The sequence below is a fragment of the Chanodichthys erythropterus genome, chromosome 10, assembly GCF_024489055.1.
Source record: "Chanodichthys erythropterus isolate Z2021 chromosome 10, ASM2448905v1, whole genome shotgun sequence".
Taxonomy (NCBI): domain Eukaryota; kingdom Metazoa; phylum Chordata; class Actinopteri; order Cypriniformes; family Xenocyprididae; genus Chanodichthys; species Chanodichthys erythropterus.
In genome coordinates, this window is record NC_090230.1 from 17121650 (window position 1) to 17136269 (window position 14620).

The following is a 14620-nucleotide window of genomic DNA, read 5'->3' on the forward strand; positions in this document are numbered from 1 at the left end:
GCAAATATGTTGTATGCACCCCTCGATGTAAAATTTTAATAGGAGGATAACATTTATGCATCTAACTAAAAATAACTGCTTTCAACAGATCAATCAAAGTCGTTGAAACATTCAATGTGAACTCAAAAAAGTTAAAATTTCTTGAATATAAAAACACATCAAACAACAAATCCATTAGTCTTAAAGTGGTGGAACATAGTGCCGAACAAAGTCCAGCCATTAAGTTGCTCTAACAGAGCATTGTGAATCAAAAAAGTTAAATTCAAATCATTAATTTGAAAAAAATACATCTATATGTGACCCTGGACCACAAAGCCAGTCAGAAGTCGCACGGGTATATTGGTAGCTATAGCCAACAATACATCGTATGGGTCAAAATTATTGTTTTTTTTTTTCTTTTATGGCAAAAATCATTAGGATATAAAGTAAAGATCATGTTCTGTGAAGATATTTTGTAAATTTTCTACTGTAAATATATAAAAAAATATTTTTGTGAATGGATATACATTGCTAAGGACGTCATTTGGACAACTTTAAGGCAATTATCTCAATATTTCAATTTTTTTGCACCTTCAGATTACAGATTTTCAAATAGTTGAGTCTCGGCCAAATGTCCTATCCTAACAAACCATACATCAATGGAAAGCTTATATATATTCACCTTTCAGATGATGCATAAATCTTAATTTCAAAGAATTGACCCTTATGAATGGTTTTGTAGTCCAGGGTCACATATAACAAACAAACAAAAAATAAATTAATTAAAAAATTAATTAATTAACAAATAACAATATATAATATATAACAATATAAAATATTATGAAAGCAAAAAGCACTAAACAAGACCAATAACCTTGATTTATTAACCCATTAAACACAGTATACCCCATTTCCCCATTATATATGTACTTACAAGTCATTTGCCCACCGGCAACTATAGTTGCCGCTTGGACTTTTGACTAAGTATACAAAAAACTATAGATCTCTTGTAAGATTTGTTTTGTTTGGATGATTCCAGAGACCCTGATGATTACGTATATATATATGTCAACAAAAAATTTCTAATGTTTACATGAAAATGACTTTTCTTTGGGAGGGTTTGCCTTCACTATGCTTCCTGGAAGTAGGGGTAGGAAGTTGACAGCCTCATGTCACAGGAAATAAGTGAATACCTTTTTTTTGTTCTTGAAATCCTTTATTTAGATGTTTTCTTGCATGTCATTGAGAAATAAAACATGGAAAACATCTAGAAAAAAAACGTACAAAAGGAAAATGACAACCATACACTGCAGCAACTATAGTTGCCGGTGGGCTAAAATGGGTTAAGCTAGTTAAACAGATCTACTTAAATAAATTAGGCGGAAAGAGATTTAAAAAGACACCAGAGTAATAGTTTGAACGTTAAGCTTTATTCTGAAGCAGTGTTAACAATGCCATATAACTGTAGCATGAGCATGAACATTGAAGCATCAAGCAAGTGTGTGTGTGTGTGTGTGTGTGTGTGTGTGTTGCTCATGCCGCAGTGTCTGTCCATCTTCATTCACATCAGTGGGATCAGCAGATCTTCATACAGAAAACTATGATAAAGGCAGAGGTACAGGCTTGTGAACATTAATGTTGATTTTAATCAGTTTACATGGCCATAGACACTTATCCACTAATAATCATTACAGGATTTTTATCCCATTCAAATTTTGCACTGCAAAATAAATACTGAAAACAGAAAATATATGTTTGTAAATCAAATGTGGATAATAACATCATCAAAATGTTTCATAGTTTTTACCTCAGTGCTTTTTTTCATTTTTTTCTGTAGCTGATCTGAAGAAAAAAAAAAACAATAATATCAATAAAAAAGTTACATGTCACCAATGGATACAGCTATTAACTAAACGTTTTTCATTTGGACACAAAAATATTAAAGTTTATCCAGGAGTTTCAAGAGTTGCCTGGTTTACTTAAAACCAGCTTGAGAACAAAACACAGAGCTTCTTTTACACTTATAATTCACCAGAAATATACAGTACAGTACCAACTGCATAGCAGACTGACAGGGAAGAGGAAAAAATGTTGAATAAAGTCGTTATTTTTGTTTAAGTTAAAGATTATTTTTGATGCTTGAACTGTATCTTTATGATGTAAAAGATTTGTAAATATTTGATAATTTTTTGCTTTAAAAACATAATAATGCTTACGTTTAAATGTTGCCAATACATCCATGTACTTTCAGCATCTATCCAAGCCTATTAAAATGTATGTTTTCTTCGTAAAAGTTACGTGTTAATACCTATGCATTAACAATGAGACTAGGCTGATATAATATATTATCCATATTATCCAGGTAATCCAGACAGCAGCATAGTGTGGCCCAGATCTGGCCCACATCTGGTACATGTGGATTACATGCGGACCAGATGTGCGCCGGATCTGGCCCGACACTATGTTGCTGTCAGGGAAAACTCACCGTCATGGTGCTAAGTGCGTAGCTATGCTGTTGTCAAGAGAGACTTGCATACTCATGAATTATGTACCAAAGTTAAGCACTTACTTTAATATGAGCAATAGTGATGCTTGTAAACACTGTTAATAAAACTTAATAATTATGCATTTGAAATGACCTTCTACACATTTATAGAATGAGAGGTTTTTTACCGTCTGTGGTCTTAGCTTCACATTTAGGAAAAGGGCTGTTCCATTGTCCATTTGACTGACAGGTGATTTCTTTCTCTCCTTGTAATTTCACTTTCTTCCCAACACAGTTAAGATTTATTGTGTCTCCAGGTCTTACTGAAAACTCAGGCACCCGGCGTCCGTCCTTAGTGACGTTTGATCTCATGTTCGCTGTCAGGTTTGCAACACACATTACCTCTAAAGACAGAAAGATCGGATCAATCAAGCATTCTCCATGTGAACAACAGATCTATCTTTGATCTATCTTAGTCCAATCCTAGGCTTTTACCATCTGTGGTCTTACCTTCACATTTAGGAAAAGGGCTGTTCCATTCTCCATTTGGCAGACAGGTGATTTCTTTCTGTCCTTTTAATTTCAGCCCTTCTCCATTGCATGAAAATATTAACTTGTGTCCAGGTTTCACGGGACCCTCAATATCAGGGGATCGCTCCATTATTATGTCTTCATCTGTTGTGTTTAGAGGACACATTCCCTCTAGAGAAAACAGATAATTGATCACATATTTAAACACACAGAATCATTTATTCTTTTTGTGACCCAGTGTTTAAGAGCAAATATGCTACTAACTTACAATGTGGTTTAACATAACAATTACAGTTTTGTCATATGGTATTAAACAATCAGAGTTACAGCCAAGAAAACTGAGTTAAAGTTGGAGTATACATCTATCTGTAACATGAAAAATTCAGTATGATGCATATACTGACTAAGCTATGTTAGCTTGTGTGTGATTTGTGATATACAGAGGTGTATAGTCCAGCAGTCAGAAAGTAGAAGTCCTGCCATATTTTTCATTCCACCCATTGAAGCGGTGTCAGAGTTAATGAGATAAATAAGTGATTAATTGAGTGATGATTGAGCATTATTGAAGACACCTGATGATAACAAGCAGAATCACCAAAGGAGAAAATCACTATTTTTAAGTTACCATCGTGGAGATGAGAGTTTGCTTTAGTTGAGCTCTTTCTTTGACCCTTGATTTTTTAATATTAAATCTTATTTGAGCTGTTGACTGAGTTCTAATAGCCTGACAAGCAAAGAGAAAAGATGATCAGGTGTTGGTTATGTTTTCACATAATTGTTATTTGACCTGAACTCATTTAGTTAGATTTACATTATTGATAGTAATTCTACAGCAGAGGATCAGCTTTTTCAATATATTTCAAAGGGTTTCATAAAAGTTGTTCTGAATAATAATAATAAAAAAAAAAAATCACCCAGAATGCACTGCAACATGCTTTATGATGGCCACCACTGTTGAGATTCACAGGATGATTCTTGATGTCTGTGTCTCTAAATGAAAGTGGAAAATATGGCAGGACTTCTACTTTCTGACTCCTGGACTATACATCTCTGTCTGTTTTTATGTCTAATCTTTGATTTCATTGGTATTTTATATTTATTGATTATTCTATGTCTGTAATTCAAAAGAATGAGATGCAGCAATATCTCAGTAGTCAGTTGTTTAGAAGAATATTAAAGTCAAATAGTGCATAAGACATTTGGAGCTGCTACATAACTTAGACACACACAGATATCAACAATCAACATGAATCTCAATGATGGTGACATTTAAAAGTTTTATGTCACAATGCATCCTGGGTGCCAGCATAGTACAAAACTCCCAGCATGCACTGCAGCATGAATCAATTATGCAGCTGAAAGGTCTTTTTTTATTTTATTTTATTATATATCTGTGTGTGTGTGTCTATATGATGCTGCAGCTCTCTCTCTCTCTCTGTGTGTGTGTGTGTCTGTGTGTGTGTGTGTGTGTGTGTTTGTGTGTGTGTGTGTGTGTGTGTGTGTGTGTGTGTGTGTGTGTGTGTGTGTGTGTGTGTGTGTGTGTGTGTGTGTGTGTGTGTGTCTGTGTGTGTGTGTGTCTGTCTGTGTGTTATTTTATGTTATTTTATTTTATATCTGTGTGTGTGTCTATATGATGCTGCAGCTCTCTGTGTGTGTGTGTGTGTGTGTGTGTGTGTGTGTGTGTGTGTGTGTGTGTGTGTGTGTGTGTCTGTGTGTGTGTGTGTGTGTGTCTGTGTGTGTGTGTGTGTGTGTGTGTGTCTGTGTGTGTGTGTGTCTGTCTGTGTGTTATTTTATGTTATTTTATTTTATATCTGTGTGTGTGTCTATATGATGCTGCAGCTCTCTGTGTGTGTGTGTGTGTGTGTGTGTGTGTGTGTTTGTGTGTCTGTGTGTGTGTGTCTGTGTGTGTGTGTGTCTGTGTGTGTGTGTGTGTGTGTGTGTGTGTGTGTCTGTCTGTGTGTTATTTTATGTTATTTTATTTTATATCTGTGTGTGTGTCTATATGATGCTGCAGCTCTCTCTGTGTGTGTGTGTGTGTGTGTGTGTGTGTGTGTGTGTGTGTGTGTGTGTGTGTGTGTGTGTGTGTGTGTGTGTGTGTGTGTGTGTTTGTTTATATTACATTGTGGGGACCAAATGTCCCCACGATGTAATATAAATCTGAGTTCGACCACATTGTGGGGACACAGATTGTGTCCCCACAAGGAAAATGGATTAATAAACATACTAAAAGATGATTTTGTGAGAAAGTAAAGGTATGCACAGTTTCCTGTGATGGTTAGGTTTAGGGGTAGGGGGATAGAATGTACAGTTTGTACAGTATAAAATGCATTACGCCTATGGAATTTACGCCAATGTCCCCACAAGGAACCAAAACCTAAACTAGGTGTGTGTGTTTGTGTGTGTCTGTGTGTGTGTGTCTGTGTGTGTCTCTGTCTGTCTGTCTGTGTGTGTCTGTGTGTGTGTCTGTGTCTGTGTCTATGTCTATATGGTGCTGCAGCTCTGTGTGTGTGTTTTTGTTTGTTTTCAAAAACATTCCTTCAATGCAGCCGATTTTCTTTTAACTCACTGTCTAGTGATGTCCGGTTCGCGAACAAATCGTTCTTTTTAATCGGTTCTCTTCAGTGAACCAGTTGAACCAGTTCACCAAATCGGTCTGAATCATTCCAAACAGTTCGCATCTCCAGTAAGCAAACATGAATCCACAAATTACTAAAGTTACTCACTTTTTGACGTGCCTGACACTACCTCTCGAAATAAACCAACATCCCGGAGTTATTCAGTTACTCCAACAGTACCGTGACTTAACCTGCTGTAAAGAGAGAACTGATAATGATGGGCACGAGCTGCAGAGCAGCTGATATGAGTGAGCATGCGCGACGCACACAAACGAACTTACACGGCCTGTCACCGTTCTCGTTCTCGAGTCAAGAACCGGTTGCAACGGTTTTCGGATCATCAGTACACAACCGAGAACCGCTTCTTTCGGACATGTCCGATTTGAGAACCGATGAGCTGACGATACTGCCCATGTGTTTAACTTTTCAAGTGAACGAAAAGCACGTTAGTCAAGTTTTGTTGAACATCGGACAGTGTGATAATATAAAACATACAGAAAATATAACGTTTATTGTGCTTTTCCAAATACACCATAGCAGATTAATAGCATAAAATACTGTACATAATATCATACATAATAAACTACATGCCAACATAAACATAATATTTTGTACACAGATCAAACTAATGTTCAGAAACAGAGGTGGACATTCCAGGGGTCAGAAAGTAAAAGTCCTGCCATATTTTTATCTCATCCACTGAAGCATTAATGAGATAAATAAGTGATTAATTGAGTGATGATTGAGCATTATTGAAGACACCTGATGATAACAAGCAGAATCACCAAAGGAGAAAATCACAATTTTTAAGCAACCATCATCGAGGTCAGGGTTTGTTTTAGTTGGGCTCTTGACCCTTGACTACTTAGTGTTAGATTTTGTTTGGGTAGTTTTAACTGTATTAAAACCAACCAGACAAGCAAAGTTAAAAGATGATCAGGTGTTGTTGGTTATGTTTTTACATAATCATTATTTGATATGAATCACTGAACTCATTTAAAATCTGAGTTAGATTTACATTTTTGGTTACAGCAGCACTGTGATTCTACAGCACAAGATCAGCTTTATCAATACAATTTAATTTTTTTTTTTTTTTTTTAGAGTTCTGTTTAAAAAAAAAAAGCGCTCATTTAAACACACAATCATCAAAAATCATCCTGTGAATCTCAACAGTGGTGGCCATCATAAAGCATGTTGCAGTGCATTCTGGGAGCCACCAATCAAAATTCATCCATGGCTCACATCATGCATTGCTGTATGAATAAATTATGAGCAAAATTGTCTTAGTAATTTCTTTATTCTCACTATTAAAATTTTGCTGTTTTTCTGTGACTTTTTAGTAGCTTGTTTTCTAATGTTCAGAGTTGATCTGTTGATCAGAATATGTTGCTTGTCACCGTTGTTGAGATTCACAGGCTGATTCTTGATGTCTGTGCGTGCCTAAAATATATATTTTTTTGTGATAAGGACAACTTTAAAAAAAAAAAAAAAAATTCTGTATTGTAAAAGCTGATCTTGTGCTGTAGAATCACAGTGTTGCTATAATCAATAATGTAAATCTAACTCAGAGATTGAGCTCTAAATGAGTTCAGTGATTCAGATCAAATAATGACCAACCAACACCTGACCATCTTTTAACTTTGCTTGCCTAGTTAGCTTTACTGCAGTTAAAACTGCCCAAACAAAATCTAACACTTAAAAGGCAAGGGTCAAGAGCTCAACTAAAACAAACCCTGACCTCGATGATGGTTGCTTAAAAATTGTGATTTTCTCCTTTGGTGATTCTGCTTGTTATCATCAGGTGTCTTCAATAATGCTCAATCATCACTCAATTAATCACTTATTTATCTCATTAATGCTTCAGTGGATGAGATAAAAATATGGCAGGACTTTTACTTTCTGACCCCTGGAATGTCCACCTCTGTTCAGAAATAGTTCTACAAATTCATTTTTCTATATTAATATTATTTAAAAAGCAATATAGTGAAAGTTGTGCAGTTGTGCTTTCAAGTTATTTTTTTTTTAAAGATAGAAAACAATTAGATTTATCAAACTAAACATTTATTTGTTTCATAAATAATCCATGGACAACTTATTTAATTTCTAAACAAGGTGATATAAAGATAAAAAATGACGTAATCAAACTACAGCGAGAGCAAACAGGCGACTCCTTTTGAATCGCTCTCGCGGTTCTCGAATCTCAATCTCGTTCTCGAGTAGAATCGGTTGCAACGGTTTTCGGATCACCAGTACACAACCGAAGAACCGCTTCTTTCGGACGTGTCCGATTTGAGAACCGGTGAGCTGATGATACTGTACATGCGTGATTCAGCGTGTGATCTGAAGCTACCGAACAGTAACATCACAGCACCGATTAACTAGGACAACTGATACTATGAGAGGACTCGAATGAGGGGCCAATCTGGCGAAACGTAAGTTTATTTAATCATAATGTAAGAGGATCATGATGAAGACTAATTTATTCACTTTATAACTGTAAAACTTTGTTTGCACATCACTGCCTGTATATGTGTTTGGATGCTTTAGATGCAAAACTAAATTGTAAGAAACGCTTCAGATTATAATGTTTTAGTTGACTGATGTTATGATTACTAACTTTATATATTTGAATCACTTGTTTTTTCAACCCGGCCTGCGATAGACGTCATCGCGGATGATGTCATTACGTCGGAGCGTAAAAGAACCGGTGAACCGTTTTTTTCAACCGGTTTATTGAATCGAACTGTCTGAAAGAACCGGTTTGTGGAAAAGAAACAAACTTTCCATCACTATCACTGTCATGGTAAGACCAAACTTAAGCCTCTTAATAATGTTACACAAGGAATTAAACAGTATGAGATCAGTTAATCAAGAAGCTGTAATGGTTACATCAGTACCAGCACTCAACTATCTTTTTTTATTTTCTTTCTCATATGAAACATGGCTTGTAAAAATTGTTAAAACAGCCAGAGTGAATGAAGGAAAAAAGATTGATATTAAGAACTCAAGGGTCAAGAGCTCAACTAAAGAAAACGCTGATCTCCTTAAACATCAACATCTAAACTTCTGTTAGTTCTCAATAAGATTTTTTGTAGAAATAAAGTTAAACTGGTCAGTAATAAGTGTAATAATATGTAATGACTGGAAGACAGTTGTAGTTCTGGTTGTAGTTGGTGTTTCTGCTTGTATTTTTTCCTTTCTTGTTCCTCTTTTCAGTGGTTCTGCTTGTTAACAGCAGGTGTTCATCATTAATGCTCAATCATCACTTAAATATAAACTTAATTATCTCACTGCAACACAGCGTCAATGTTACTTTTACTCTGTAGTGTGGACACTAGAGGATGTTCCTGTGGGGTTGAAAGGGTTAAAGGTGTAAGATAAAAAGACACACCCACAAAATGTATTTTAACAGTAAAGTACTGTTGCCAGTAGTTTACTGTGAAATTGAGTTTTGCGGGTCACCATTGTGCTGAAGAGTAGAGCCTTTGTTTAAGTTCAGGAGAAGATCAAGAGACATTGATGATATGTTGCATGTTGTTTTATTTAACAGATGGTGACTGTGTAGTTAATGATGCAGTGAAAATCTCTTTATTTAAAATGTTTTAATGAACTCTAAAGAAATAAACTCATAATTTTAATTTGCTCACATTATTAGCATATAATAAATATTAGTTTGTAAATTTTGAGGTAGTTGGTTTCTGTAAATGAAATGAGGTAAAACAAGTTTTAATTTAGAACATGGTATCATTCAGAGGTGGGTAATCCAGGGGTCAAAAAGTAAAAGTCCTGCCATATTTTTATCTCATCCACTGAAGCATTAATGAGATAAATAAGTGATTAATTGAGTGATGATTGAGCATTATTGAAGACACCTGATGATAACAAGCAGAATCACCAAAGGAGAAAATCACAATTTTTAAGTTACCATCATCATCAGGGTTTGTTTTAGTTGAGCTCTTGACCTTTGACTTTTTAATGTTAGATTTTGTTTGGGTAGTTTTAACTGCATTAAAACCAACCAGACAAGCAAAATTAAAAGATGATCAGGTATTGGTTATGTTTTCACATAATCATTATTTGATCTGAATCACTGAACTCATTTAGAGCTCAATCTCTGAGTTAGATTTACATTATTGATTACAGCAGCACTGTGATTCTGCAGAAGATCAGCTTTTACAATACAGATTTTTTTTTTTTTTAAATTGGCCTTATCACAAAAAAAAAAATTTGTAGGCACGCACAAACATCAAAAATCAGCCTGTGAATCTCAACAACGGTGACAAGCAACATATTCTGATCAACAGATCAACTCTGAACATTAGAAAACAAACTACTAAAAAGTCACAGAAAAACAGCAAAATTTTAATAGTGAGAATAAATGAAATTACTAAGACAATTTAGGTCATAATTTATTCATACAGCAATGCATGATGGGAGCCATGGATGAATTTTGATTGGTGGCTCCCAGAATGCACTGCAACATGCTTTATGATGGCCACCACTGTTGAGATTCACAGGATGATTCTTGATGTTTGTGAGCGCTTTTTTTTTTAAAACAGAACAAAAAAAAACAAAATTTTATTGATAAAGCTAAACGAGTTCATTGATTCAGATCAAGTAATGTTTATGTAAAAACATAACCAACAACTGGTCATCTTTAAACTTTGCTTGTCTGTTTGGTTTTAATGCAGTACAAACTGCCCAAACAAAATCTAACACAAAAAAGTCAAGGGTCAAGAGCTCAACTAAAACAAACCCTGACCTCGATGATGGTAACTTAAAAATTGTGATTTTCTCCTTTGGTGATTCTGCTTGTTATCATCAGGTGTCTTCAATAATGCTCAATCATCACTCAATTTATCACTTAATTATCTCATTAATGCTTCAGTGGATGAGATAAAAATATGGCAGGACTTTTACTTTCTGACCCCTGGAATGTCCAACTCTGCAAGAGAGACTTGTGTCCCCATGAATTATGCACCAAAGTTGAGTCTTTACTTTAATATGAGCAATAGTGATGCTTGTAAACACTGTTAATAAAACTCATTAATTAAGCATCTGACCTTACCTCCTACACATTTAGGGAATGGGACTTTCCATTGCCCATCTGACAAGCAGGTGATTTTGCTATGTCCTTGCAATTTCACTCCTCCTTCAACACATTTAAGAGTTATTGTGTCTCCAGGTCTTACTGAAAACTCAGGCCCCGGGTGTTTGTCATCAGTGACATTTGATCTCATGTTGTCTGTCAGGTTTGCAACACATATTAACTCTAAAAACAGAAAGATCAGATAATCAAGCATCCTCCATGTGAACAACAGATCTTTTATCTATCTTTGTTTAATCCAAGTTTCTTTTTTTTTTACCGTCTGTGGTCTTACCTTCACATGTAGGAAAAGGGCTGCTCCATTCTCCATTTGACTGACAGGTGATTTCTTTATCTCCTTCTAATTTCAGCCCTTCTCTATTGCATGAAAATATTAACTTGTGTCCAGTTTTGATGGGACCCCTAATATCAGGGAATCGCTCCATTTTTAAGTCTTCATCTGTTGTGTTTTGAGGACATGTTGTCTCTAGAGAAAGCAGACATTTGATCACATATTTATCCACACAGAATCATTTATTCTTTATGTGACCCAGTGTTTAAGAGCAAATATGCTACTAACTTACAATGTGGTTTAACATAACAATTACAGTTTTGTCATATGGTATTAAAGAATCAGCATTACAACCAAGAAAACTGAGTTAAATATGGAGTATACATCTATCCATGACATGAAAAATTTAATATGGTGTCTATCCTGGTTAAGTTCTGTTAGCTTGTGTGAGATTTGCAGAGGTGGACATTCCAGGGGTCAGAAAGTAAAAGTCCTGCCATATTATTATCTCATCCACTGAAGCATTAATGAGATAATTAATTGATAAATTGAGTGATGATTGAGCATTATTGAAGACACCTGATGATAACAAGCAGAATCACCAAAGGAGAAAATCACAATTATTAAACCACCATCACAGAGGTCAGGGTTTGCTTTAATTGAGCTCTTAATCCTTAACTTTTAAGTTTTAGATTTTGTTTGGGCAGTTTTAACTGCAGTAAAGCTAACTAGACAAGCAAAGTTAAAAGATGATCAGGTGTTGGTTATGTTTTCATATAATCATTATTTGATCTGAATCACTGAACTCATTTAGAGCCCAATCTCTGAGTTACATTTACATTATTTATTTACAGCAGCACTGTGATTCTACAGCACAAGATCAGCTTTTACAATACAGAATTATTACTTTTTTTAATAAAGTTGTGCTTATCACAAAAAAAAATAAAAAATGTAGGCACGCACAGACATCAAGTATCAGCCTGTGAATCTCAACAACGGTGACAAGCAACATATTCTGATCAACAGATCAACTCTGAACATTAGAAAACAAGCTACTAAAAAGTCACAGAAAAACAGCAAAATTTTAATAGTGAGAATAAAGAAATTACTAAGACAATTTTGCTCATAATTTATTCATGCAGCAATGCATGATGGGAGCCATGGATGAATTTTGATTGGTGGCTCCCAGAATGCACTGCAACATGCTTTATGATGGTCACCACTGTTGAGATTCACAGGATGATTCTTGATGTTTGTGTGTTTAAATGAGAAAAAATGTATTGCTAAAGCTGATCTTGTGCTTTAGAGTCACAGTGCTGCTGTAATCAATAATGTAAATCTAACTCAGAGATTGGACTCTAAATGAGTTCAGTGTTTCAGATCAAATAATGATTATGTAAAAACATAACCAACAACACCTGATAGTCTTCTAACTTTGCTTGTCTGTTTGGTTTTATTGCAGTTAAAACTGCCCAAACCAAATCTAACACAAAAAAGTCAAGGGTCAAGAGCTCAACTAAAACAAACCCTGACCTCGATGATGGTAACTTAAAAATTGTGATTTTCTCCTTTGGTGATTCTGCTTGTTATCATCAGGTGTCTTCAATAATGCTCAATCATCACTCAATTAATCACTTATTTATCTCATTAATGCTTCAGTGGATGAGATAAAAATATGGCAGGACGTTTACTTTCTGACCCCTGGAATGTCCACCTCTGGAGATTTGTGATATAAATAAAGCAAATTAAATTTTTTTCATTCCCAGCAAATGTTCATCATGTATCTAGTCATTGTTTTATCCACCAGGTAAGTAAATGTGATTTTAGATTAATTTAATTTTTAAGTGACTCTCATGTACAGACAAACATTTCACTCTATTTTGCATTTTCACACATCCATCATCCTTCTGGAATTTCATACCAAAACTCAAATTCTGATTTCACTGGGTCTTCAAAGCAAATTGATTTTGTAATTATTGTCATCACCACCACAAAACTATCTGGAGCCTTGATGTTATTCCTACTGATTATCAAATATAATAACAATAATAATAATAATATTAATAAGATTATATATAAATATAGATATGAAGGGTTAGTTCACCCTAAAATTAAATTTGTGTGTTTACTGCATAGCAGAGTGACAGGGAAGAGGAAAAAAATGTCGAATAAAGCTAATATTTTTATTTTTGAGTACAAAAGGTATTCTTGACGCTTCATAACATTAAAGTTGAACCACTGCAGTCACGTTGACTGTTTTAATGATGTCTTTACTACCTTTCTGGACCAGAGGTGTATAGTCCAGGGGTCAGAAAGTAAAAGTCCTGCCATATTTTTATTCCACCCACTGAAGCAGTGTTAAAGTTAATAAGATAAATAAGTGATAAGTTGAGTGATGATTGACCATTATTGACCAGAGGATCAGCTTTATCAATATAATCTGAGGAATTCTGCAAAAGGTGTTCTGATAAATAAATAAAAAGTGCTCCCATTTAGAGACACAGAAACCAAAAATCATCCTGTGAATCTCAACAGTGGTGGCCATCATAAAGCATGTTGCAGTGCATTCTGGGAGCCACCAATCAAAATTCATCCATGGCTCCCATCATGCATTGCTGCATGAATAAATTATGAGCTGAATTGTCTTAGTAATTTCTTTATTCTCACTATTAAAATTTTGCTGTTTTTCTGTGACTTTTTAGTAGTTTGTTTTCTAATGTTCAGAGTTGATCTGTTGATCAGAATATGTTGCTTGTCACCGTTGTTGAGATTCACAGGCTGATACTTGATGTCTGTGCGTGCCTAGTATATATATATATATTTTTTTTTGTTTTATTCAGAACAACTTTTGTGAAATCCTTTGGATTATATTGATAAAGTTGATTCTCTGCTGTACAATAACAGTGTATATCTTTGCTATTGCTAGGTTATTCTCGACGGTTGCTAGGATGTTGCCTTTTGGGCGAAGTCAAGAGAGGCTTGTGTGCCCGTGATTTATGTACCAAAGTTAACCCCTTAACTGTCACAGTCCCACTGGTCGGGCGCCTCCCAACCAGCACACCCTTGTTTACCACATGGTTTAGCCCAGATGAAATGAACACTACAGGCTATTAAATGTAACACTGAATTGGTCTTGGAGTTAATGAGATAATTAGGTGATAACGAGCAGAATCACTGAAGGACAGAGAAACAACAAGAACTACAACTTCAGCCACAGCCTTCGATGAAATCAACTGAAGATAAAAGACATTAAATCTCTGAAGATCTGATCAAACATCTCCACAAACAGCATTACCAGCTTCACTTATTACTAACCAGACTGACTTTATTTCTGACAAACATCTACAGAAGCTCTTATTGAGAATTACCAGAGGTTTAGATGTTGATGATTTGGTGAAAATAATAGTTTTGTTTGATGTCACCGTGATCGAGGTCAGTCGTTGCTTTAGTTAGGCAGTTTTACTCTTACCTCTTTTAGCGCTAGTGTTACTGTGTCTGTTATAGCTGTTTGTTATGGCAGTAATGACAAATGTGATCAGCTACTGTCAGCTACTTTATAATAAGAAAAATGTAATGTGACTTATTTCACTGAACTAATGACTGAGCTTTATATGAATAAAATGTTAAGTTTG

At 35.1% G+C, this 14620-nt stretch overlaps 1 protein-coding gene across 2 annotated transcripts in view; it reads right to left on the bottom strand.

The window, feature by feature from the left end:
- Nucleotides 1-1390: 1390 nt before the first annotated feature.
- LOC137027788 (complement factor H-like) overlaps nt 1391-14620 on the bottom strand; it is an 80536-nt gene continuing 67306 nt past the window's right edge. For both annotated transcript variants that reach the window (XM_067396294.1, XM_067396293.1), the window contains exons 21-26: nt 10992-11183; nt 10679-10882; nt 2975-3166; nt 2653-2868; nt 1787-1821; nt 1391-1577 (exon numbers count right to left, since the gene is read on the bottom strand). In XM_067396294.1, the coding sequence (XP_067252395.1) occupies nt 1566-1577; nt 1787-1821; nt 2653-2868; nt 2975-3166; nt 10679-10882; nt 10992-11183 (851 nt within the window). In that variant the 3' untranslated portion in view covers nt 1391-1565. The remainder of the gene's footprint in view (nt 1578-1786; nt 1822-2652; nt 2869-2974; nt 3167-10678; nt 10883-10991; nt 11184-14620) is intronic.